The sequence below is a fragment of the Odontesthes bonariensis genome, chromosome 22 (assembly GCF_027942865.1).
Source record: "Odontesthes bonariensis isolate fOdoBon6 chromosome 22, fOdoBon6.hap1, whole genome shotgun sequence".
Classification (NCBI taxonomy): Eukaryota; Metazoa; Chordata; class Actinopteri; order Atheriniformes; family Atherinopsidae; genus Odontesthes; species Odontesthes bonariensis.
The window spans coordinates 15,987,794-16,015,757 of record NC_134527.1 but is presented as its reverse complement, the minus strand read 5'-3'; the positions used below and the strand labels follow the sequence as shown (position 1 = coordinate 16,015,757).

General features: G+C 39.8%; 1 protein-coding gene across 2 annotated transcripts in view; it reads left to right on the top strand.

Moving 5' to 3' along the window:
• The window catches only part of astn2 (astrotactin 2), a 285,626-nt gene that overhangs the window by 36,495 nt on the left and 221,167 nt on the right, over positions 1–27,964 (top strand). For both annotated transcript variants that reach the window (XM_075456540.1, XM_075456539.1), the window contains exon 2: positions 15,659–15,846. In XM_075456540.1, the coding sequence (XP_075312655.1) occupies positions 15,659–15,846 (188 nt within the window). The remainder of the gene's footprint in view (positions 1–15,658; positions 15,847–27,964) is intronic.

Sequence of the window (27,964 nt, the reverse complement as noted above, 5' to 3'; positions counted from 1 at the left end):
GAAGCCTGTCATCACAATGTCCAACAGACAGGATGCGCAGTCTAACCCTGCACAAGACGAAATAACTCTTCAGCAAAGACATGGGAGGTAGTCGGTTTAGTTTTCAACAAGAAAGTGCGGGCCCAGTTTGTTCAGGAAACAGGAAAAAAGCATAAAAAAGATACATGTTGGCACACTGCATAATAAAAGTGTTTGTCATAATACTTGCCTCATTAAAATGTGCATAATGCAAATAGTGCAAGTACTACTACTACTTCTACTACCATAGTAATCATTATTTTGTGAATGTTGTGAACTGCAAATGTATAATAAGGATAATTACTTAAATTTTTGCAGCATACTCCCCTTCACCAGTTTCCTGTTTAGTGTCCTTTTCCCTCATGCTTGCAGCGTATTCAAAATGTATTTTAGTCACTCTGTCTTTACTTGCAGCACTGCTCTACTCTGAGCAGTGATTGGTCTTTGACTTTGAGTGCAGGCACATTAAGCGGTGGCTTGTGGGACCTCTGTTCTGCATGCATCTGGGACTCTGCAGTGTGCAAAACTGCGTTGCATTGGCAACGCTTGGCCTGTTGATTATAGAAGAGGATAGGACGGGGCTGAGGTAAAAAGCAAGGAGAAAGCACACTGATAGGGTAGAAGCTGAGCAGCACAATCATAATGGTCTCTCTTACTGACTAACCAAGCACCCATTCAACCTGCTGCATTGGCTGCAAAAAGTGTTGACAGGGTCAGACAGAGCTTCAAGCTTCAAGCTTAAAAGAAAAAAGAAAAAAAAAAAAAATCAAGAAAAACTGATTTTCACCAACGCTCCAGATGGACAGCTTTTGGCTTGGTGTATCAGGCGTTAACACTAACACTGTGATCCTAACAGTGTGCCTTTATATGCTGCTGAAAATGCTATTAAACCTCTTTTTTTCTCTTTTTTTTAAAAGAAAAAGAACAGAAATTTAAATGGCTAATGAGATCATTAGTGGCGGACTGCTGTTCGTGCATTTCATCTTATTAAATATCAGGTGTATAAATTGATGTCTGCAGTTGGAAGCACGAGGGGAAGTGAGGTGAGAAACGGGTCAACCAGGGAAATAAGTCGGAAAGATATTCATATTTGCTTGTTGTTTGCTTGCTTGCTTATTTGCTTATTTTTGCCCGTGGTTTTTCTTTTGTCCATGAAGTGGATGATCAATAGAAATCGCAGCACTGTGGCTATCCTTCGATCATTAGTATAATTAAAACTTGATATTAGAAAATACCACACCACTTGTCTCTCATCCTCTATTTGCTTTTTGCCTCATAGGCTATGTTGTCCTGTGTCTTTCTGGGATTTAGGTGCAGTGTTAATGTAGCCATCCAAACAAAGAGTGGGCAGCCGTTCGGAGGGCTAGATTGCTACTATTATGCCACTGGATCCCCAAAAGAAACCAGTCAACATTCCCTGTGTGACTGCAGGCGAAATGCAACTCAATTTCCCTCCTTACGAATGTCAAAGCATTTCACAGAAATTGCCCAAACATGTGGGGCTCTCACTTCTTCCAGATGAACTTACAATTTGGCGAGAAAACAACATGAGGAGACATCTGTGATAGAGAAGCGTAACAGATCACTTCAACAAAAACCCACATTTGGGTCGCGTCCCCGTGTGTCAGGTGTGTATAAACAAAGCTCTGACCTTTCTTGGCCAAAGAAAAAGAAAAGTCTTTGCGCTTTTTAGTCTTGCTCATATTTATTGATCTTTTTGTGAATGCCAACTATTTAATTAGTGTTTGTAATGAGACCTTACGGTGGCATTTAATTACACGGGTGTTAAATTGGAAGGGGGACCCTTTGAGTCATTTTCAGCTCATCTGCAAATGGCTCAAAGGATCTCATCTGCAGCTCAAGTTCCTTTGAAATGTGCCAGTGTGATTAACATTTTGGGCCGATGTAACATCGAGAACTTGTAACTTGCTTATCACGGAGGCATTATTTTCAACCTGTCAGTTTTGCTGCTGCTGAACATTTTTCTGTTAACAGTCAGCAGTGGTGTGAAGTTGAGGTGTGACAAGTTGCTATTGTCACAGCAGACACAGATGCTTTGAGGCATATTTTAAATGTCTAGGAGGTATGTTAATATTCTTGAATGTTTCTGACGAGTGTCAGAGTCCTTCCCCCGCTGTCTATCTCTCCCTACCTCCCTCCTTGTCTGTCTCTTACACATACTCTCCCCTCTCTTTATCTGTCCTTGCCTTCATTTTGACTTGACATTTGGAACCAATGAATCCATCCTTATTCCCCCATATGAATTATTGAATTTTCATCTATTGTCAGCCATACTATAGGCAGCCTGAGCAATGAGGCTGGAGTCAGCAGAAGCCTGGCACGTTACGCCACGTGTGTAATGACAGGCAGAAAAGTGTCTTTCGGGTGCCAGCTTTCATCACTGTAAATGTTGATGACACCGACTTGTTGCAGAGCTGACAAACTGTCAAAGAGCTGTCAGGCTTGCACAATCACCCACTCTACGCTACGCTATGATCACCTTTATACTGATGAAAGCCAACCTTTTTGTGAACATGTGTTTTTGTGTAGACAGTAGGGTACTGTGGAGCATACACATATGAGCATGTCTGTCATACCTTACTGTAGATAAAATATTCCAATTTGGAACCTGCCGCAGGTTACAGATCATTAGCAATGCACAGCTGGATTTTACTGTATGTAGCTGTCATGATGTGATGAGGATAAATCTGATAAAAAGGGCAATACTGTATCTGATAGATTGTTTGGTTTTAAATTATGCTTAAACTAAATATTAAAGGACCAATTTCGAACAATAGACGGTGTATCCAAAAAAAAAAACACTACTGTGTCCCAATATGAAATAAGTGGCGCAAGGATGTTTATGCATTTGGTAGATGCTTTTATCCAAAGCAACTTACAGGTAGGGTAAGGGGGGCTTGCCTAAGGACCCCTACTGGAGGTAGTACCTTTCATGCAGGAGATTTGAACCCAGGTGACCTACACGAAAGGTGGCAATCTTACCACTATACTAATCCAGGTTTAAAAGGCTTTTGCATTGAGGCAATACTTTTTGAACTTGTTAAAATCTCTGATAGATTCAATTAAATGAGTTCAAGCCATGAATCAAATGTGTCTAAACTACCACAGTGTTAAATGACTTTTTTTTTTTTTTCACTGTTCACAATAGGTGGAGTGGCTCCTGAATTTGACTCTGAAGGAAGTTATTACCAGTTATTCTGGTGGTTAGCATAAAGAACAAATATTCCCCCACAAACTCAAAGATTAAAAAAGAACAAAGAAAGAACAAATGCATATTCAGTTTCTGAGTGGAACTGACTTTTAAAGAGTGGAGCTTCTTTTTGCAATTTAGTAGTAAGTAAAGGTCGAGCACTATGAGTTAGAGCATTCTCTGCTGCCTAGCCTTTGCACGCTTACTCTTTAGTTTTTGAAAATATAACCTCATTGCAAATCCTTGTCTAAGAAATTGCACTAAGTGGAAATTGTTCTTGTTCAAGCCAAAACCTTCAAGAATATGAAAGCTTCGTTAAAACTGGGATTGAAAGCGGCACATCTTGCCAAGTCTTGCAAGTGATGAAGAAAAAATTGAAGTCCTTGAGGAGAAGCAGATGAAAATAGGGACAGAGAGATGCACAGTAATGTGTAGAGATCTATTGATACTTGAGAGTTTATTATGTTTTACCAATATATTAAGTACTGGGATGCTAAGAATAGGATGCTAAGAATAATTTATCAAGGATTGAGGCAAAGCTTGCAATAGTATTGACCCAGCATTTTAAGTTAGCTTTCTGAAAACTCAGAGAGTAAACCAATGTTCTAATGTTTTTTGCCACTGCAATATAGACTACATATAAACAGTGTAGGATGGATGTAGCTACAGTTATGTCAACCCCTGGTCTGATGGCTACAGTTTTAAAGCCACAAGTTTGGCATGACTGTCTTTTTTTCTTCTTTTTATTTATTCATTTTTTTCCGAAAGAATTGATGGGTGAAATGTGGATCCAACTGAGAACCAGGGGACATCTGGTCTCATTTACCAATGTCATCTGAACTGTCTTTTTTTAAATGTGTCTCTTGTCTTAAAGGTTTACATCCTACTGATGTCATAATCTAAGACCACATTATTTGCACCGCTCGTATTACAATCAGTGGGGTTACAGGGCACTGAAAGGAACGGATTATTGGCTACATTACAATAAGACTGAGTTGCTCCTTATTTGAGCAAGGGTAATTATCCTTGGATATATGGCGGTGAATGAATCGAATCAGAGGCACAATGCATGTCATACTCCGATACGATAGGTGGCGCTGTACCCTTTTCAACTATTGCTAATAGAGCCACTTCCGGTTGACCCCTTCAACACCAAACTCAGGCATTCGAGAAAATGGCGAACGAAGAGCAAGATGAAGCTATGTCCCTCTACATTTCGTTCGTGATGAGCCGCTTATTGCACAAACGCGAAGCATAACGGCGCATTTTCCATCGCGTCGTTTGTTTTTTCTGATTTCTTTACAACAGTAATATTGTCTCTTCCGACTTCCTGTTCCCGACCCCGGGAAAAAATCTCGAGCATGCGCAGAACGCAAAGTCTAATTCACCACGGGCTTCACCCATCTACATGCACGTTTAATTTGACTTTCAACCCAGTTATCTCGGGGTCTTAATCCGATTGCGAGTAATCCAGTCCGATCCAATTTCTTGTCAGATCAAGGTGTCTACATGCACTTAATAACTCAATCTTATTGTAATTTAACCAATTATCCGATCCTTTCAGTGCCATGTAACCCCACTGAATGATGAACTAAACTGTGACTTCAAAGCATATGGCTGTTTTTTCTGATTAGCATATGGAAATGCCAAGCAAATCAAGTGTGAGTTTGTACACAGTGGAATCACAAACAGACTAATTAAGTTGGGAAAAGGCAAGACTGCAGGAAAAAAAAATTAAAAAAAGGTGCTGCTGCAGTAAGTGTTCATACTGCTCTGTAGTAGATTCTTGGGAATTCCTGTAACTCATTGAGTGAATAGGGAGAAGGGAAAACAACCACTGCAAGTAATAAGAAATTACTTCATCTCAAATCTGTAGCCTAAAACCCCCCAAAAAGAACCAAAAACGTTGAGATGGAGGCTTACTACTCCAATGCGAACAGGCTTGCTCAGAGTTATCTAAGCACATTGGGGCCATTATTGGAAAGACAGCGCTCTCAGATGTGTCATCAGCTGAGCATTTGGACACAGACCCAAGCTCCATGTCAGCGTTTCCATCTCCTAGGCCATCTCATTTCCCAGAATCAGAGGGTTAGCTGGTTTTTCAATTTTACAATTTTACAGAACATTTATGTGAAAAGGTGCAGAACATGTGTTAAATCTACCATGTAAAAACCAGAGCAGAGGCCAAAGGGCAGTTATTTTGTGAGGCCCCCACAATTTTTTTTTGTGAATTCAGTTATATTGATGTAGTATAACTGAACCCACAACATATAAGAGTAGAAAAATAAATACTACACTATATTGAAATTATCATTTAACATCCTCAGTTGGGTTTGTCCACGAAGGATTTTTAGAACAGGCAGATAGGGCTCTTTTGTTTCAAATCCTCAAAGAATATGTGACCTCAAGTGGTCATGAGAACAACAGCAGGCTAAGAGTTAAAAATGACATCAATGATTATAAGGTCGGAATTTGCATGTTCTCCCCGTGTATGCGTGGGTTCTCTCAGGGGACTCCGGTTTCCTCCAACCACCCCAAAAGATGTATGTTCGGTTAATTGGTGATTCTAAATAGTCCCTAGGAGTGAGTGTGAGTGGTTGTTTGTCTGTGTGGCCCTGTGATGGACTGGCGACCTGTCCAGGGTGTACCCTGGCTCTCGCCCAATGACAGCTGGGATAGGCTCCACCCCCCTCGTGACCCTGAGTTGGAATAAGCAGGTATAGAAAATGGATGAATGGAATATAAGGTCTCATTGTAAAAATATTTTTTTAACCTTAGCCATGATTGTTTTATAAATCTACCCAAGAAGTTTTGATTTTCAGCCCTAACGAAGTGATATAATTTTCAGAAGCCAACCAGAACGTGACAGTATTTCATCATGGGTTGTGTTTGCATGTGATCATGGCAACCAACAAGGGTGTCCATTAGAGTGATGGTCGCATTGTAAAAAGAATGTATTTTTGACATAACCTTGATATTTTTCTAACCCCACCAACAATTTTTCTTGTGTAAACCCAACCAGGGATCAGTCTTGTCATGTTATTGTCTGAGCATGTGCCCAAAATCCCCCTCAATTTTTTTCTGAGTAATGTGTTTCTTTTTCTGTTAATTGTACCATGATTAGCCACCAACTGAAGTTGATGAAAATATGTCAAAGATAATAAAAGAAGAATATACAAAAGAGAGAGAGAGAATTGGCCTAAGAATGTAAATTTTATAGGCCATCTACTTTTTGAAAGATTTTTAAGCCTGTGTGCTTTTAATACACACTTTCTTTGGTTTGTGCAGCAGCTTACCGCCCACTGTGTCCAAGCATATTCAGTGGGCTTTTAACATGTCAGTGGTGTGCTTTATGGTGGAGCAAGTGTGTGCATACTTCTGGTTAGAGGACACCTCCTGGTGTGCCTGAGGGTTGGTTAGTGGTGTCATTAACAAGGGGGCTGGGGCGTATCTTCGCAAGATACTTACAGATGATCTGTAGCAACTCCTTATTTGAGATGCATACCCACAAAATTGTTCTTTGAAATGTAGGAGAGATGTGTACCTTATGACAAGTTTTGAGACTGCCTTCAGAAGGAGCTTTTAGGAGTCACAATGGATTTGATGGAGGGCTTTTGCTAGTATTGCTTGCAGCTGATATATGGGAACAGTCCATTAATGGATTCTTTAATGGCACTATAATGTAGATGTTGTTGGGAAGGCCAGTAATATAATGGAACCCAAATCTTGGCAGTGTTGGAATATGATTAGAAATTATATCTATTGCATAGTTGATATATAACTTCCATCTAAGATTCACAGGAAAACATAACTACTGGATCCCTATGAAATGCCCATACTGTCTCCTTGCCCCCTCTGAAATGTCCCCTTAGCTAAAAACCCAAGGTGTAAAGCATCTCTGCATGTGGTGGTACAGGCTTGGATTGTCTGGTATAGCTCCACAGTGCTGGCTCATCACGATTTATTAGATTTATATTTCTACAGTTCTTGATATATGATGCAGGTACATCTCGGAGAGAAAAATATATATATATATATATATATACACACAGTACATGGTCCTTGAAGATGAGAATTGCCATTCGCAAGGCAAGATCTGCAACACCTTGAAACTGCTGTAAATTTTCCAAGAGCAAGTGGGCTCATGGTGCAGAAATAGGCCTACTACTACTGGGCTAATAAAGATAATAAATCGGTTGCTTTTTATTGGATGGCATGGTTCCTGGATTATAGCCTCGCACATCAGCTGTAGACTTATGTGTTTGTGAAGTGTTTGTGTATTTCAAAAGATCATCCATCTGTCAGAATGGGTGGGTGCGAGGCGTGGAAGGACACGGATGCAGACTTTAGAAGTAAAAGTAAACTGATTTATTATTTCAAAAAACAAAGTTAACACAAAGCGCGGCTGAGCCGGATGACAAAAAAGAGATTGTGAAAACAAAACATGACTGTGACTAAAAAAAACAAAAGACTTGACTTGGCATGAAAATAGTTATCTAGGTTTGGCATGAAGACGTGGCATGAAGGTGCAAGGATCTCACCAAAGGCATGGGGAAACCTGGAACTGAAACTAAATACTGAGAAGGGTGATTGGTGAGTGAGTGCAGCTGATGGGAAAAACACATGTGAGGGAAGTGAAGCTGATGGCAGGGTAGTAGAAAGACTGAGGTGGCGTATCATGGCAAAAACTAAAAACAAGACTTGAACCTAAAACTTAACAAAACTAAGACATGAAAAACTAAAACATGGTAAAACTAAGAACTTAAACAGAAACTAAAAACGTGGCAAAAACCCACAGACATGACACCATCGTGATTTAGCAAAATAATGAAAATCATCATTGAAAGTGTTATGCTCGCTATGAGTGAATTCTCTTCTTACCTAACAACAAATCCTAGACACGAAAGTATAGAACATCATAATCAACATCAAGATTACTTTGATTGGTTTTAACAAGAAATTTCTTCTGAACAATGGCTGATGAGTGAGGTCCACTGTGCCCATTCATCAAGTAACAACTACTCACACGGTACCTGTGGTCTAACACATGTCCTGCCTTAGTGTCTAAATTTAATTCATAATTTATTCCTTAAAGGAGACTTGAATATGTTGATTGAGTCATTTCACGCAGAAAAGGTCCACTGGTACTTTTATTGTTTGTGTCATGGACCACACAATCAAAGTGCAATCAAAGATTTTTGAATACTCAGCGACTCGGGGCAATGAGAAAGACTGCACGCTTAAAGGGACACTGTGTAATATATTAAGTAATTTATTAGCTCAAATCAACATATTCATACATAAATTAGTCCTCATTGGTGTAAAATTATCTCTGTCAACAATCTCACTCATCCTCCTGAGCGAAGAATCACTTGTCTGTTTCTACAAAGAGCGGGCAAGCTCTATGGAGGCTGCCATGTCCTTCTGGTCTATGAAAAACGACGAAGTGCTGAGAGGGACATAAAGCACTTCAAATCGCGTTTTCCCCAACGCCAGGCCTCCAAGCGGAAATGACGTCATTTTGACGTCACATTTGTACGCAGGTATAAACAGAGCCAGTCTACTCCATTAGACATTCTCTGGTATAAACCAGCCTGAACGGCCTGCACTTTTGTTCGCAATGGAAGACCATAGTTATGCCACGCCACAGGAGAAGGGATCCTCGTCGACAAAAAAGCAAAAAAGAGAATCTTGACACATACCGCCTGCCGTAGTTCAACAAGTTTCAACACACATTTGAAAACCCGAGGCGCTAGAGAGCAAATTCATTAGACTTTGCAAAATAAAATTGCACCACTAGATGGGGGAAGAAATTACACAGTGTCCCTTTAAGTTATGTCTCTAGATTTTAGACCCTAAGAGTCCATCAATTTAAATCAATTTATATTCCTATTTAACTGTTAAAGAACATCTGATTAATGACTCACACCCACATTGCATCCCGCTAGATGCCATTGTGAACTTTGCATCCATCCAAAGCCTTCCTTGTATCCATATTCCTAGAAACACAGATCACACACCCTTTGGCTTCCCTACAGTTGTGCGATGTTACGCCACTCTCATAAAAACTCTGTCTGAGACCTGCACATGCACAGCTATACATGCAAATTTGTTGTCTTTCTTTAGAAGCAGTCAAAAGACACCTCCAGAAGCCATTTAAAATCTCAAGAGACTATCTATATGTACTTTTAATGAGTGGTTTTAAGGAACCAAGCCTTTAGATGTATCATATTATCTCTATAATGTACTTGGACAGTTTATTTCACTACTTAATGTTCATTATGGCATTTCTATATTTTGTCCTTGGACTAATTCTGAAATCATAGCTGACATCCTTGCTGGGAGCTTACCAGCTTCAGTCACACTGTGACTGAACGCCCACGCAGTCATGCACGTATACACGTTAATAATGCTCCTCCTAATGAATTACAAGTAGACCTTGAGGCCATACACCTATATCCCACTAATGTCTGGCTTGCTGCCCAATGACAAGCCTCATAGCACAAAGACAAGGACACACTCACCAAAGTACACACGCGCACGCACACTGACACACCGTTCTTTTGTCTTAAAATAGCATGCTTACTGAGCTTAATCATCTGCATAACAATGGTTTAAAGGAACACAACAACTTTAGAAACTATTACTGCCTGTCCATCTTGCATTTAATTGCTTTAATTACTGCAAGATTGACTTTTTTGTTCGCGAGGAAAGACTCTAAATTTGGATCAAACTGTCATCATTGTGCCTAAGGAGGGGTATTCATAGCAAACTGAAACGCTTAAAGCATATAACTTAATTCCACGGTAATTTTGATGGTAGCATGATAAGCTCTCCCTACTGGAGTAGCAGATGGCAGGAGGCACATCACTTTAAGTCCAGCAGACACAGATTTATCTCCAGTCAAGGTGAAGGGTGAAGCAACATGTTTTCAGCCTTTGATAGCCATCGTTGTGGCATTCACAAATTTCCCACTCCAATTTCCTGTCAGATTTACAATAGATTACTGGCAGCAGGGTTGCCAGCCAGATGTTGTTACTCTACAGTGACTTTACTTTAAAATGAATAAAATTATGGTTATTTTCTCGAAATACAAAGTACAGGAAAATGCTATATTTTTCAAAAAGTGATTACAGTAATTTAGCAGATGTGTATTTTCCAGCATTGTGTTTTAATTTTTTTCAGTTAATGACTTAATTGCATGTATTTGTTAAATATTACATGTTTACCATATGTAATGTATTGAAATACCTTAATAAAACCAATTGTCCACAATACATAAGAACATATTTGCATTTTATCTTAAATCTTGAAAAAAGTACTCAAGAAATTTTGAAAGTATATTTTTTTTCTTTCACACACAGTACTCGTTGATTCTGTTCATTAATTTTTTTTTCGTTTAACTAATTGGGCAACATGGTCCTCTCTTCTTTGGTTTTAAGAGTAACTCTAAAATGATGATAAAGAAATAAAAAATAAAAACATTATTTCAGTGTAAATAGGCTTTTTTTATTTTGTATTTTCAGAAAGGAGAAAGAGACCTTTTGGTATATTCATATATGGCGTATTACAGTATACGGTCTGAGACTTTATATATATATATTCATTGTGCACTATACGTAGAAAAACATGCAATGCTAATGTACTGTTATCACTACGTGTTGGATACACTGTGTATGTTAACGCAGATTAACAGCAAGCCAAACTCAATTTTTATGAAGCGAGCGTCTTGCTCCTTTATTACAGTCTTCTTGACAGCTTACAATCCTTACAATTGATGCTTAATGAGGGTAGAGTGAAACTACAAAATAAACAGAAAACAAAATATGTATCAGTTCCTTGTTGCGTAAAACAAATGCAACAAATAAACTGCTGGTGAAAGAAAGCATGCCAAAAATATTAACCTCAGCTGTGGCTAGCAATAAACAGTCATTTTAGCGATCCTTTCATATGCTAATTAGACCGTTAGCCTCATTGCTATCCGAAAGAAGCAAACTAGCTCTTGGGATAAGGCTTATTCCTGGTACAAACACATTCACAAACAATCTCTAAATTAGCTCTAATAAAACATACAATGTTAAACAGAACATGGATCAAACTTACAGCCATTGCTTTCAAAGGTGTAAATAAAGATTTATGACACAGGAGGCGAAGTTTGCAGGTATTGTCTCCGTAAGCGTCTTTCCAACTAACTACTGCTTCTGCTACCCATAATGCATACGCCTTCAAAATAAAATACAAATAAAATGACACTGGCTGCATAGACATCTCTTTCCTCTCTTTCTAGTAAATTATGAACTACTTCTAACTTTTAACCTTGGACAGAACAGCTAAAGTTTTTATTCATTCTTTAGGCTGTACAATTTTTGTAAACATTGATGTAAATATACCTATACTGAGTGATAAGAAACTCAGACACCCGAAAGGTAAATTAGTTGTCACATGCTCCTAAACTGAGTGGAGCATTGTCTACTTCAGGACAGTGTTGCTAAAAAAAAATGCACTTTGCAATGCAGTCTCAGATATTTCATGTAGGATGTGAAATCAGGGCTCTCAAGTCTTATGCAATGAGCATGAAACACACGCATTTCAACAAGTTCACACGCTCACACGCCACACATGCCATTTCTCACGCTGAGAAATGATCAACTTCGTCGCACAGAAATTCTAATGGCCTATACTATAAACGAGTCGATGGCAGGTTACTGTGCGCTAGTACAGCTCAGAACTATAGCTCTGGTACAGCTGTCTTCATTTAGCAACCCATCGGCAAATCACAAAATAGAATTTCTCAGCCAATCAGAAAACAGAATTTCTTGTTGCCGGGTGAGGTCTGAAATAGCTTTCAGCTGCAAGCACGCGTACCATGAATGCACAGCGGACATAACCTATTATGCTCTGAATGCGTGCAGAAGTTGTAGACGAGCTGGAGGTGGAAGAGAACCGTCAGGATCATCAGCAGGTCATATCTTCATTTATTTTAATCTTTTGTTAGTTACTATAGTTTCCCCACTCCTTGTAAAAGACCAATACCTGCCGATTAAAGTGTTCGTTGGAGTAATAGGCCTAAATATTCAGCACACACCCTTTGACATGAGCAACTTAATGAAAAATGAAAAATATGTAGGAGTGTAATTAGGCTTCCGTGGTTAATTTTTTTCAAAGGTGACTGGTATGAGCAGATTCCCAAGGCTATCTACAATTGCCAAACTGGTATTAGTTCTGCCACACTGAAATGCTGATGCAGAGAGGGTTTTTTCCATGGTGGGGCTCAATAAAACCAAGACCAGGAACACGTTGGCTCTGAATGGAACTCTGTCATCCATCATGACTGTGAAAATGGCTGACTTTGAGCCACAGTGCTTTAAATGGGAGCCCCCAATATCAGTCATCAAGCATCAAAATCTGCCACAAACACTTACAGCACTCATAAAAAAAAACACACACAGAGAGGGACAGAATAACCACCACTGCTCAAGGGGCCCATTTGGGATTATGTTTGTTTTTCTTAATTTAATTTTTCTTTTTTTTTGTTTGTTAAGACTTTGCATACCTAAAACAATTTATTTTAGAATATAGCAGAATTTAGTGTAAAAGTGAAGATTTGTGATTTTGGTATAAATAAAACAATTTCTATGTTCTTTAAGTAGCTAGTTTATGGCGATTGGATACTGCAAGGGACCACCCCCCCAAAAAAAACCCGAAAGAAACCCCCCCACGTGCACACGCCCCGGCCCCTGCCCCCCCCGAATCTCACTCCAAGCAAACTTTAAAACTTGAGAGCCCTGTGAAATGTCTATGCTGGTCAACACCTAGAAATGTAGCGGTCTCACAAAAGTTTGCAAAAAACGGTTACATACCAACATCCACTTATGACCATTAAAATAAAAATACTTAAAAGTATAGGATAGGGGATGGCTGGTGGTGTCAATTCATAGGCTGTCATATAAAAGACCAAAGTTGGAGCCCCAGCTGTCTCAGTTCAGACTTGCAATTCACTGGCACTTGTGGATTGTTTAGTCTAAAGACTGGTAAGAAAATTAGTAATTTGGGTTTGCCTTTAGTGTGAAACCAGAGTGTATTTGTACCGTGGAGAAATATTGCTATAGGAGCTCCAGAGTGAAACTGGGCTGCTCCTTGACGATAGACCCAGAGGGGGGGGGGAGAAAGTGACTGTAATCAAGAAACTGCAGTGCCGAGCGGGAGCATTTGATGTTTTTTCTTCTTTTTTTCATTTCTTCCCCATCTTTTAAACTGAAGAAAGACCATCAAACACAAGAACTGAATTTGCAAAAATCCAGTATTTCAAATAAAATGACAAACATGAGGATTTATCATGTTTGATTTGTATAGATTGTAAATTCATGAAGTTTTTTGGGTCCATAAAAGTCATAATAATTATTAAGACATACTTTAAACTATATATATATACTAATAGTAGCCCTGTACTAACTGCAGTATGCTAGTTAATGTTAATAACTTCTGTCATTTTCTGTGGCAGAGTCTGTTATGCGCACACACTGTCACTGCACCTTAGGGCCTGTGGTACTATTGAACACAGCTCATGTAACCCTCCCCTGCTGCCCATGTCCTCTGACCCAGAGTCAGCAGGTTAATAACCAGCTGCACCAAAAGCCATTTGTCATTTGCTACCTGCCACCGATAGGAGATGTCAACGGATGTCTCTGCCCTTGCCCCCCCCCCGCCACATGACAAATACAGTATCAAGGTTTGCTATCTGAGACTCCCTGAGGCTTCTTACTCCTCCACTGTACAACCACTCCCACTGGATGGCATTAGGTTTGTGTGCCACGATCCATCGCAAAATAAACTGGTTGTCCCCCCCCCCCCTAGTCTTTTTCATCTCCTTTTTCTGTTGCCCCATGAATTGCAATTGAGTGGTTTTTTTTTTGTTTTCTTTTTCTTTTCAGTTTTCACAGTTTTTCCCTTCTCCTTGCTTTTAAATGTTCCCAGCTTTCCTTTGATGTTAGACATTCTCGCTGGCCCAGAGCTGATGGTTTTATGTTGGTTGAATGTAGGATGGCTTATGCAGAGAGGAAGAGAACATTGAATGTTCAGACAGTATTTGCAAAACTGCTCTTGACTAATCCATTTACAGTGATCCAGCCAAATAGAATCATAGTTCTCTTTTTTATTTCAATGTAGATGAGATTTCCAGGAATAAGCCTTATCAGTCCTATACCTGTTTTTTTCCCCCCGTAATTGATTTGCTGTATTGATGGTAATGGCTAGACAAATGTTGTCATCTTTGTCAATTACCTTTTACTAATCCAGGTTACCAAATTGTCATTATAATGACAATAATGTTACTGAATCAGCTGCAGAAAATTGCTGAAATCATGTCAACCTTAGGAGCTAAGGAGAATTCAAGGTTTCTTGTTGTTTTATGCTTTTGGTGTTTACAGTTAAAGCAATACTATGTAACTTCTCAAAAAGCCCATTATGGAGGTCCCCCTACAGGCTTGGAGGTAATGTTCGGTTACGACACTGTCGGCCTCTCTCTTTCTCTTCCTTGCTTCATCAGTCAACGTCTTCTTCTGTTTCTTCGGTGCCTCTGCCATTACATTACATTACATTACGGTCATTTTGCAGACGCTTTTAACCAAAGCGACTTACAATAAGTGCGTTCAACATCGGTAGGCAAAAGAACTTCAGGTCACAAGAAATCATAAGTGCATTTCCTTCCAATACCAAACAGCTAAGAGCAAAACTAGTGCTAGAGTAAGTGCGATAAGTCAGATACCTCAGCCTCTCACCAACTGCACACCAGTCACAGCGGGGTGGAGATGCAAACCCTGGTTCGGGTAGGGGAAGAAATATAAGAGGTAAGAAAAGCAGGAATGGGATGCAAACCCTGGTTCGGGTAGGGGGTAATGAAAATATAGAGGGTGCCAGTGGTGGAGGAAACAATTAGTGCGTAAGGAACTAGGACGGAGGAGGGTAGTTTTCCTTGAAGAGGCCATGATGACCGTACTGACAATGTTGCGCTAGCTTAGCCTTAGACCTGGGAGCGTGAGAGGGGTCTATTTGTTTTTGCGGTAGGTGTGCCAGAAAGCAAGTCGAAGTACTTCCGCTCAGCTCCCTGGCCAGTCCAGCAAAGTTACATAGTGCAGTTATTCCAACTCAGACCCCCAAAGGGCATAGGAGACAGGCCATTCGTAATATTAAAACTCATTCTAGCCGCACAATTTTTTTCAAGCTGTTATTTTAAGGTAGAAATGTTACATAGTATTGCTTTAAGTCAAATATGAATGCAAAACCTCACATAATGCAGCTAAAATCACTACCTAATATTTTGAATGGTGAGAGGATTATGATTTGTAGACATTTGCTCTCATTGACACATGTCAGTTTCTCACTCTCATCTCATCGGCTCTTTTCACACGTTTTCTCCCTTGTTTTCCTCAGAGATGTCGGGCACGGGAGAAGACATTTCTCAGGTGCACTGGAAGCAACAGTGGCTGGAAAATGGAACGCTGTACTTTCACGTGTCCATGACCGAGTCTGAGCTTCTTGCGCAGACAACACAGCCCACGGCCCGGGAGCCTGCTCACGTGCTGCATGAACACATGCATCTGCTGCACATCTCAGTTATGGTAAGTTCTACACAAAAACTCAGCAGTACAAATTAGCTGCGAGTGTGTTAGTAAGAAACCAGTGGCTTATTTATAGTAATGCATTTGTCTTGTTTTTAAAATTTGTTTGATCATCCACTGTCATATTAATTTGCCAGCTAAGGCCTCGGAGTGTCACATTGACACCACATACTCAAAAAAACACATATTGTAATGACCAACTCATCATCCCATTACATAGGCGACTGGTAAGTTTTTTGCCAAGAATACAAGAAAGTGGAAACATGTCATTCATGAGCGTTGGTGACGCAGCGGAAACTCACTGTATTCTCCTGTTGTCAGGCTGCCTGCTAATACATAAGCTCGACAGGAACATGTCATAAAAGGGCTCTTCTGTGGCATTTTGCTCTCACTACTGCTGAGCCACTTCCTTAAGAGGTGAAACATTGAACTTGTCAGCACAGTCACGCACAGTACAATTTTACACAGTTCAACTTTTCTTCTTCTTTTTTTTTTTTTTTTTTTAAAGACATACTGTCTTTGACTCCTATCTCAATTACGTCTGCAAGTCGCTCTTCTTTTATGGAGGTCAGTTGAAAGTTAATGCCTCAACACAGATGATAGAGTATGATGGCCTTCTATTTGGGAAAGAGCATTCCATTGTCCAGAGGCCAGCGCTGTTTGCACTGTTAAGAAGTGGCAAGCTTTTCTGGATTATCTACTTTGCACATGCATACTGATCTCATTAATTCCTTTATAGCAGATTAACTCCACAACATGTTACACTTCAAGTGCTTACCCATCATTACGTGTGTATAAAGTACATCAGACAGTAGAAAAGCAGCAGCAAACCTTTGGCATTATGAATGTGACAGATTGTTTGTGTGTGTGTGTGTGTGTGTGTGTGTGTGTGTGTGTGTATCTTCTCAGCTTGTATTAGGGCTTTCAGAAGGGAATTATTGGAGCTCATACAAAGGGTGGAGAGAGCAATGCCGTTATAGAGAAGAGGTCAGGTGTGGACATGCAGGTTAAGGTCTCTTCAAATGTCACACCAGATCTTTGATGCACCCCTTGGCTTATTACTTCTTGTTGAAGGGATGTCTGCGGGATATAAGAGTGTAAGTGTTGTTGATTATGAAGTTACCAACCTTTAGCAACTGGCTAGTTATAGTTGTTCACCGGGTTTCCTTAAGGTCTATCTTTAGCTTAGATGCTTTTTGTATGCATACTGCAGGATAGTGACTGATGAGTCAAAGAGTAGCTGTTGCTACTACATTTCCATTTACGAACACAACAATGCACCTTGCAAGTCACCTCCTACATACTGTTATTCTGCATCATTCTGCCTGGCAGAAACAAAACATTCTGTCCTATCTGCACACTAAGAAATCTAAGTATAGGAATGGTCCCAAAAAGACACTGTGTCCTATTGGGTACAACCACTAAGCCTTGACATTTTGTTTTCTTCTCTTTTCTTTGCCCTTTGAAAGAACAATTTTGCATTACTTTGCTAGCTGTTTTTAAACTGTGAGAGGGAACTAGAGGATCCAAAGCAAACACACATATGCACAGGGAATACATGCAAACTCCTGACAGCTGCGTCCAGCCTGAGAACCTTCTTGTTGAAAGGTAAACCACAACAACACTGCTTAGCCGCACATTCATCTACAGTGTAGCCCATCTATATCCCTTTGCTTTAAGGTTATCAAAGGTGGAGTTGTGTACACCTTAGTTGCAGCCTCGCCGTGACCCTACAGTTGGATTAAGCGGGTATAGAAAATGGATGGAATTAAACAGAAGTCCAAAGTAATGACCTAATTACTATTTTGGAGCTTCCAGTGTAATTTTCTGAGAGCTAAAATTCCTATTTCACAGCAGATTTTCCCTCCTAAGCATTTTTACTGTGTTCAGTAGACCAACCTCTCTCCAACTGGCCTTTTTAAAGAACTTGCTTGCATAACATAATCTCACCTTTGTGGACGTTGATACGCATTAAGTGTTTTATCCTCCTGGCTTTGTTTTAACAGCTTTATCTCCCAGTCTTCCAGACTCTGTCTTCTCATCACTCTCTGCACAAGTTTCAGTCATATGTTTCAGTCTTCACATTGTGTCACACCTATTCTGTTGCTGACTTTTTTTTTCAGCCTCACCTTTCTTTGCACGCCCTAAAACACCCTCTATTTCTGTCTTTTCCCGCTTTTCAATGCACCACCTCTTGTGTTGCATCCACGTCAGAGTCCTCTCACTTCTCCAACTCACTGCCCGACATCCTTGTCTCCCCCTAAAAACACTCTTTGGTTGGAGAGGTCCCATGATTGTCATAACAGAGCCTGGAACAAAAAAGAAAAGCAATAATTTTAGATTATGAATTAATGTGCCAAGAGTGTAATTTGGCATATTTATGTGAAGCTGCTTAATTACTGGGGTGGTATAACAAAGGATCCCCCAGTGATTTATTAACAAATGGACACATTGGAAGTTAAACATGCTGGGCAGGGGAAATACAGAATTGAACATTTGAGAAAAATAATAGTTGATCATCTACAATGTCATTCTGTTGTTTGCAAGGTATAGTTTAACAATCAATTGTTTCCTGGCAATGTGTCCTTTTTTTCCTCAGCAGCTATTTTGGCAGATGACGTAAACTATAATTTTTTTTCTCTAAGCCCTGACAGTGTGAACAACACCAGGATCCTGAAGCCAAACCTGCTAACGAGAATTCATCTGCAAGTCATAGAATCATTCAAACCTTTTTTTTTTGGTGTGACATCATATAGTATTTTGGTTGAACGCCTACATTTTCACCATCACCTTCATTTTGATGTGCAAGTAGTTTGTGCTTAATGTTAATATTCATTTATATATGAAATCAACAATTTGAATACTCGTCCCACCCTTTGTAAAGCTCCCCAAAAGAATAATGAGCTGAGAAGCACAAAGATTACAGGATGAACATTTGATAGAAGCTTTCACTTGACTTTGTATGGAGTCGGTTGATGAATGAAAACAAGTTTAAGCATCATGGGACATGAATACCTTTTGGTTCCTTGACCTTACAGCTTTGAAATTCCGAGTTTAAAGTTCTTCACCTATGAATGGGATGCAGCCCTTTAATGTCTAGTGTTCTAATGGGAGGCTTGAAAACTATTCAGACACTTGGCTTCTAAAGTGCCACGAAGATATTTACACATGGCTCAAGTATGACAGCTATTTGTCTTGTTAAGATGACACAAATTCCTCAAATTGTTTCTGATTCCGGGTTCTACGGCAACTAATTGGGAACATTTCCGAACGGGGTGAATGCTTTTGGAAGAACACTGCACTCGTCAGTGCTCTGACCCCCAGGACTCCGTTTTCATTCCCGTTTGATTATGTGTTAACTTCCAAATTAATGCCAAGCCTTCAATTTGCTTTCAGTTATCCCACCTGTAAGGTTTTATTTTACCAGAAAACTGTTCACATAGACTTAACTCTGTAAACATCTTCCTACGCACTCGAAACCACCATCGTGGTGGTTCTCACTGCAGCACGGGTCTCTTGTATCTTATTTTGGTGTGATGACACATACATGCTGGCTCACGAACTGAAAACAAAACAAACCCTCACTGTTGCGGCTGACAAAATGTAAAGAAGGAGCTGAAGGAGTGTGGAAGCATATTGAAGCAGTCAGAAGTGGACAGGAGGTATACTGGTTTGGCCTCATGGCTCCAAGGTGTCTCCAGGCTCTTTGAGTGAACATCATTACGTCTGATGCTGTCAGTTTTGGCCCAACTGAGGTGTGAGCACTCTATTCTTCCGGCATTGAGCTGTCAGTTTTTCACTCACAACAGCAATCGCTTCTCCAACTTCTTTTGCATTTGGCTGTCCTTTCCCCTATGCTGGCTCTCTCCATCATGTGACAGCAGCATAGACAGCCATTTTAACTGCTTGGCCATTTTTCTTAACGCAAGTGAAATTGACTGTAAACTGACATCGAGAGTGATTTCTAAAATGTATTCATCTGCTCTGAGGGGGCTGAAACGTATAAATTTTTTCTTTTTCGTATTCTTTTGCACGATGACCTTTTTACACTGCCAAGGCTCCTATCAGCCAGAGCAATTCATAGAAAAATTTGAGTTGGATTTGAAAGGAAAATGTCAGCCTTTACAAGATGGCATTCATTTACGTGAAACGCCACATGACCCTTGTAGTTACATTATTTTCTTATGGACCGTAAAATCCTTCAGCATTTCCTTAGACTCTTTCCGAATACTTTTCAGTGAGGTACATCGGTTTTTTCAACGAATATGAAATTGTAAGATTTTCTTTGTTCCACATTTACTTTGGTTTCTTTTTTCTTTTTTTTTCCCTCTAAAAAACATTTTGTTTGACATTAGAGAAACAATATGTTGATGCTTGATATTCATACACTATAAGTTCATTGCCATCTTCTCCATTTGAAAGCTTCCACAGTCCTACCCTCTGTGAAACAGCCCTCTTGGAAACAGCACTGGTGCACACTTTTCACCTTTATAAATCCTCATGTGGGGAGAATTGAAAGGGGCATTAGACAATCCGAGGAAACTTTTGTGTGTTGCAGTTAGGACGCAGCAACAGATCAAAACAAACCCAACCAAAACCTGAGAGTCAAAACTGAGGTGGTGCTCTTTCAAACAGCACATAAATCTTTCTATCTCAGATCAAACAGACCAGTTTGGGCTCAAATTAGATCCATTTCTTTCTGGGGATCTTTTTACCTGAAAGTGGTGTGTTATTCAGGGGAGGAAAGGCTAAAACCTTGCTCACTCTGTTTGTTTTAGCTTATGAGTTGGAAATAAAAAGGAAGAGACTGTGGGCTTTTGAAATAACATCAAGTGGGTCGTCCAATAACCAGAAGGTCAGTTCGATTCCCACTTTTACCGCTCAAAAAAAGATTGGTGGACTGACAGCTGGAGGGGTGGCAGTGGTGCCACCTCCTTGCCACGACCGTACCCCTATGCTCCCCGGACGCTGTGATTGGCTGCCCACCACTCCAGTGGTGTGGCATCCATCTCCATGAGTGTGTGACCCTGTGCATGTGTGTGTTTAACAGGTGCCAACATGGATGGGTCACATGCGGAGGAGTAATTTTGTGTGACTAACATAACGATAAAGTAAACTTATTTTTAATCTTATACCTTCACAAAGCAATTACTGATTTGCTGTATTACAATTTGATATAATTTAATAGAGCGCATTAGAAATTCTCTAATGCAAAAGCTTCAAAAGTCAGAGAAAGGGTATAATCAGGAGCAGCAAGGAGGTGTCACTCAACAGTGAAAAAAATTACATGAAAGCTTTGTAAAGGCCCAGAAATCTCAGTAATGGATCAGTTCATTCAAACACGACCACCAATCACGCCATAGACACCATGAGCTTACAAACTCGTTACTCTTTAAGATAAAGAAAATGAGAAAGAAAGAAGAAAAGAAAAACTGTAAGTAGTGTTTGTGCACTTAGTACCTGTTGTGTGCATTTTTTTTGTGTATCAAAGTAACTTCTGACACTTTAACTGTGATGTTTGATCAAGATTAATTTAGGAAACTGGGCCGTCATGGAAACGATTCACATCAGACCTTACGTCGCCGTAGTTATTTTCAGTATTCTGATCACTAGCAGGTATACGTCTATGTGTATGCTAACAAGGACAGCTGATGCTTTAAATACTTTGCGTGCAAAGTCAATACACATTACAGTACGTTAAAGTGTTTGCTCAAAGTTAGGTTTGCAAGAGCAATTCAAAACTATGAGTTCTGCTTATTCCCTCTCTGGTGTGGACTTTTTTTTACGCTTTATATAAGGACAGAGCCAGAAGCTTAACTTAGCATATTTAAAGCTAAATAATTAGTATTGTACACTATAATATGCTAATAAGTTCAATCTAACCTACAGAAAAATCTAGTGTAGTCTTTTTTTACAACTCTCTGCCGGCAAATGAATGATTGCATTTTCCAAAATGTTGATGTTTTATAATAATAATTAAAAAGAACATTACTGCTGATTAGAAAGCAGATATTTATTCACCCATTACATTTTTTTTAAATCCTTATGAATATGGGATGACTTTGAAAAACTTCCTATTTATGAACACCAAAAATGTATTGACCTGTGAACACGTGAAATATGTTCTCCAACATGTATTTATGTTTATTTGTTTGTAACACGATTCGCTAGATACTATTATGTCAACATGCAGCATCCAGTAGTACAGTAGCTACGCTAATGCAGATATTTTGCAGCTTTTCTGCATCATACATCTGCATTGCTCCCTGGCTTTGTCAGAAAGCATTCGGTTTGCGTGTGTCATCAGAAAAAAACAACAAGGCGACTCCCGTATTGCAATGTTTTCGTTTGTTGTTGTTGGCTTTTTGTCAAAGTGTTTTTGAGTCTTCTCTCGCCGCTTGCACATTTGAGAAATGTTCGGGCAGGAGCCAAACTTTCATAGTAAAATACTGAAAGGGTGTTTTAGCTATGACTGCACTGCATTAAGCACTTTAGTCTGTCACTGTCTCACTGCAAGCACAGTCCTCCACGATGAAGCAGAGAGGAGCAGTTGTACCTCGTTGCTTTTCTTTTATTCGTTTGTTTTCTTTTCCCTCAAAAGTGAGAATTATTGTCAACAGTACAAAAAAGATAGATAGATAGATAGATAGATAGATAGATAGATAGATAGATAGATAGATAGATAGATAGATAATATCACAGCTCATATAGATCACAGAAAAACAGTCCGTTTCTCCACTCGATGCAGCTTCAATAACGGAAACCATCCACAGTGCACGAAGCACAACGCACTGTAGAAAGTTTGATTTCGGAGAAGATTGTTATAGGAGCGCCATAGTTGCGTTACTCTCTCATCAGGCCTGGAGTTGACATAGTATGCTGGAAATTTGGATATGACGTTCAAAAGAAACCCCAATCAGTCGTGTTGCGTCGAGCGTCTGTGGGGGATTTTTCAAGGAAATGGTGTGTTTGAGTTCACTGGGAAGACAGGTAGTATTTTTGCCAAAATGAGATGCAATAAATGCTGACAGTCCAGAGCCTTTCGTCTGCCACCTTTCAGGAAATAATCATCTATTCCATGGGATCTTGGCATTTGTAGCAAAACCCACAAAGCAAATAAGACAAGTTTTTTTTTTTTTCTGGACATTTTTTTTGATTAACTTGTTAATCAACCTTAAAAAACAAAATGAGCAATGTTGAAAACACGGCATTTCTAAAATCAATTTGGCTCACGACTTATAGCTGAGCGGATGCCTGAGGGCATTTAATATTCTTGAGCTCGCGTAATATGAAGGGGCGACTACTATTCTTATCTCTGGCATGATAGATGAGCAGAAAGATACAGCACTCCCTACATGGTTCAAATGGCTTCCTGATAATTAAGCAGTCGTGGGTAATATATGACCATCACCGTGGTGGGGTATAGAGGCGTTTGAGGCGACTGTAGCTACTCTGGAATCAGCGGCTGCAGAAATGAATTTTCACCATGCAGCATGATGCCACTGTGGGTAAAGACGTTTTCAATTACCACATTAAAATTGGACAGAAGTCCCAGCAAGTTACATTTTATTTGCCCCAAGGTTTAATTGTTTCAGTCACCTTTTGATTTCTGCAAATTTTACACATGCGTTTGGATGCATGATGAATACAGAGTGTGCAGTAATTGGAACTCGTGGTCGCCGGCAGCTTAGGAAATCATACATTAGGAAATGTTAGAATATAAGAAAAAGAGGCACGTAGACGAGCGATTTGCTGCAGGAGCTAATTGTTCCTCAGTGCCATTAATAAAAACCTTTCTAATTTTTTTTTTCTTTTAACTGCACCGTAGCATCGTAGCTCATGAAAAACTGTTGAATCAAACCTGTGTCTCATTTTGCCAATTTTCCTCATTCTCAGCAAGTAAATCACTAAAAAGCAATTGCGAAAGCAGAAATGAGTGTTCGGAGGGAAACGTGGATGCGTTTTTTTTCTTCTTAAATGTATAAAAGGTTTCTTTTTAGGCGTCATACTGTGATTGATTACTGTAAAGTTTTAAGTGTCAGCCCACACATTCCAGTGAGGAAATCCACGCATAGCACTGTGGGCTGCCACTGACTTATGACTGATTTCCATGCAACTTTCATGAAGCTGCGTTTCTGTAATCTATTCAATTTAATGAATACTGACAAACACTTGATAAATGCAACAGTACTCTGATGTACTGTATGTATTGTATTTTAGAATAATGATGGCAAAAAAAAAAAAGAAAGAAGCAAAACCATCAAACCGGTCTAAGCTAAAGTGTATTTATTCTGTTCACAATGACGTTTTGGGCAGATTTTCATCACTTTGTGGAGTTTTAATGTTGAAAGCAACATGTGTGAAAAGATAAGTTCCTCAAGAGACTCTATGAGAATTTCCGACTGAGTTAGAACACCGTTTGATGTCCCTATAGCAACAAGCGAAAATGGATTATTGCTCCTGAATTCAGGAGTTTGTTGTGTGTTATTTCCAATTAAACAAAATGGCAAAACCTGTACATTTTTAAGGTTGGATTGGACTAATAAACCGATGGCACATGACCTCTTGGGGTTCTGTTAATAACTGTGTGAAATTTCCATTGTCTGATGCAGGTGTTTTTGTTACCGTCATAGGAAAATCCAGCTAATATTGCTAAACGTTTTTTTTTTCCCTAAATGAAACCACAGTTTAGTTGTTCACACCGAGAGATCACAAATAATGAAACAAAGGTGCTCTTTTTGTCCAGACATGGCACCAAAAGCTGCTGTGTGAAGATGAAACTCTCAAAACTCCTGTAAAATAATCAAGTCTTACCACAGCCGTAAACTTTTGCTCTGAATCTTTTGGGTTGTTTGGAGCAGAGGTTGCAAAGCCAGAGTGGCTGAATAAGTGGCTGCAGGCAAAAAAATACAAAAATGTATTAACAAAACATTAAATAAGCTACATATTAACCTATAAATAAGCTACATGCTCCCAGCTACATGGTCAGGGCCCTCCTCTGCTCAGACAACAGGTCAGGGTTTAAATACCCTCAGGATCCTCATCATAAAATGGCTTCCTTGGACTCTTCCACCTCGACAGGTAAGTCAGTTCTCTGCAGGTTTATTTTCAGTGCACTTCTCCAATATGCCTCGTGTAAACTGGTGTATGCACAGTCTTTCAAACATAAGAACTGAATACAAAACTATTTTTATATCTGAACGAAACCCAAACATCTTCCCTCACATTTGGTCTCTTCCAGTGATGTCACCAGTATGGTCAAAAGCTATAAATACAGAAAGTAATCGTGCGCTTCTTCCTTTTGACCCTGGAACACATGGTGAGTACACCAAAGTAAATAATCACACATTTTTAAACAATAATGAGAGTTAGCTAAATGAATACTAGTGCGTCTTGGTTTAACATGTTGATGTGTTTTAGCTAAAATCAAATAGAAAGCACAAGACAAACAAGCCCGGGATCGTATGTGTCTACTGACCGCTGACTAATATATCATTTTAAATCTAAACAAACAGATATGGTAAACAGATTGTTGTAAGTATGTTGCATTTGGTGACACGTGGTGTCACTCACCCACTTTGTCACAAGAAGTAGAGTTCAATTCCAAAAATAACATGTGAAAGAATAACACATCTAAGGCATATTCAAAAAACCATCTGTTTAAATCCAAAACCCTTTCTTCCTCAAATCACCTTGGCACAGTGGCTCCATTTGGACTTCAAATGTTCTAACTGCACGGTGCTGCGGGGTGTAGCCTGAACACATTAGTTCAATCAATGCTAAACTCCAGGACAGAAACCGTTTTCAAATGCAAAATTATTATTTATTCTTTGAAACTGTTTTTTTTTTCTTTCTATCAATCTTATCCTTTTGTTCTTTTTTTCCCCTTGAATGATGGCTGAGAAAAACAATCACCTCCTCACTGCCTGCCAACAAAGGACTCGCACACCTCACTCAGCCTCAGAGAAGCCATGTGGCTCTGTGCCTTGCTCATAATGTCAATCACTGAGTCTTAACTTCCCTGAGCAATGATAGATTAGTAAATAATGTATTTGTTGCAAGCGCTGGGCTTGGCTGATTTAGCATGCTGGCATTCAACCAGTGTGGAACTCCAGCTTGACGGACGTGTAGCTGTCAGAATTATCTTTGGCTACTTTGCAGCTGCAGTTGGCCCAGACAAGTACAGCGTACTGTCCCCGTGTTCGCGCCATACTCAGCCCGTTACCCCAGTGAATACTGCCATTCTATCGAGCTCCCTCGGCTCAGTTCACTTTGATTTATATGAAGCCAAATCATAACATCATCTGGCGGTGCTTTGCTGATTTAGTTCGAGACCTGACATTAAAAAGAGCAGCCCAACAATTGCCTGTGGAACAAGCACTTGGCAACAGCTGGGAGGAAAAAGCTCTCACAAAAGTGGGTGGCTGTCTGCCTGATCCAGTTAGGGAGAGAAAAGCGCAGAAAAAGAAAAGATGAGCATTTTGAGAGGTAACAACCAGTCAGCATTTTAGAATCGCTTGCTTTCAGGGGACACGTTTTGTTTCGCTCCATCTATATTCTCTGATAATTTGGGTCCTCAGAAAGGTGACCCACAGGTGTGCGAACTCATTTGACAGTTAAGTTTTCTCCGCTGGGCTGTCAGCCTGCCGGAGCTTTTCTCTTCAGTTGGACATTTGGAGTTAAGTGCGTGATGATAAAAAGTTACGATTCAAGTGCATGCACTGAACAGGGTTTTATAAATGGACTAACACAGGTTGTCACTGCTAAAGGTAGCTCACATAGAAACCGCAGTGTTCTCACTTTTCCACAACATACAGTCTCATTGGGGTGACCCTTTAATCCACTGGGACACTATAAATGTATCCAGCTCCAGGAGTGGGTCTTGGTGTTCCCTATTCTGGGCCGAGGTCTTTTGGTTCCCGCTGGAAGTCATGGGGGTCTTTTTTGAAAGACTGTTTGTCCTATGGCATAGAAACTGTTTTACCTCGCGTGTCCCTACTTCGGCTAGAACAAAGAAAATCAGTAAAGCCTCGATAATTTATTTCTGCGTATGATTTCTTTCTTTCTTTTTTCCAATGTAGGGGTTTCGTTGCTTTATGCACAGCTGTTCACGTGTATTTTCAGATGGAGATGCATGATTTAGTCTTTAGAGAAGTAGAAACTGCTTTTTCCTGTGTATGTTAATCTACACCTTGGCCACATGTCTATCTAATCAGTGAATGACCTGTTTCACCTCTTTGCTAAGTGTTCCTAATCTAAGAACTGAGTGATATACTCTAGAGGTGCAACAACCTTATCCTGTCGGACAGCCTGCGCAGAAAAACTCATCCATGTAGGTGTTTTTGCACTGCTCTATGCAGGTATTTTCCCCTCACTCCTAGCATGGATATGAGGTCAGTGGTACACTTGAGGCAAGTGCAAAAAGTCTAATTTCCTTTAATTAGCCCATAAGGAGGACAGGGGCCTTGTTATGCTTCACTGTTAACTATACTTGTGTACAGCAAGTGTCACCATATGCATAAAGGTCAAGGCGTTCTTTATATGTTCAGTTTGGCCCTCGCTCAGTCTCTTGTATCCATAGGGGAGGGGATACGGTACAAGCTGCTTCTCATGGAAGCTTCTTGGCACGATTCCAACATGTTCTCTTTCATTGCTGCTCTGTTCCCAGATTTAAGCAGGATACTAAACACATGGTCAGGTGCACTGGTGCTACTTCAAGTATTGTGCTACTGTGATTATGGCTTGGGTCCAGGCTTTGGCTATGACATCATTGTTGTAAGGAGAGGACAGCTTCCTGCCATGTCATATTTTCCGACTCAATTGAATGTCCCTCTACAAGAAGGTGTATGTAAGATAAATCTATTTACATTCATACAGGGAAAATAATGTCTCAGTAAGAGTTCACAGTATTAAAGTGGTTCTTTGCTTAATGCTTTGGCAATAATTCAGTGTACATGAGTTTATGGCCATCTGCATTTTAGATACTGTTTAAATTAAACAGAGTTTCTTACTCTATATGTGTAAATACTTAAATAAAAGCGGTGGTGGGGGGTGTTTTGAAAGAACAAATAACTCATCAACAGATAAGTAATTAACTTCAACTAAGACATAAAGGAGA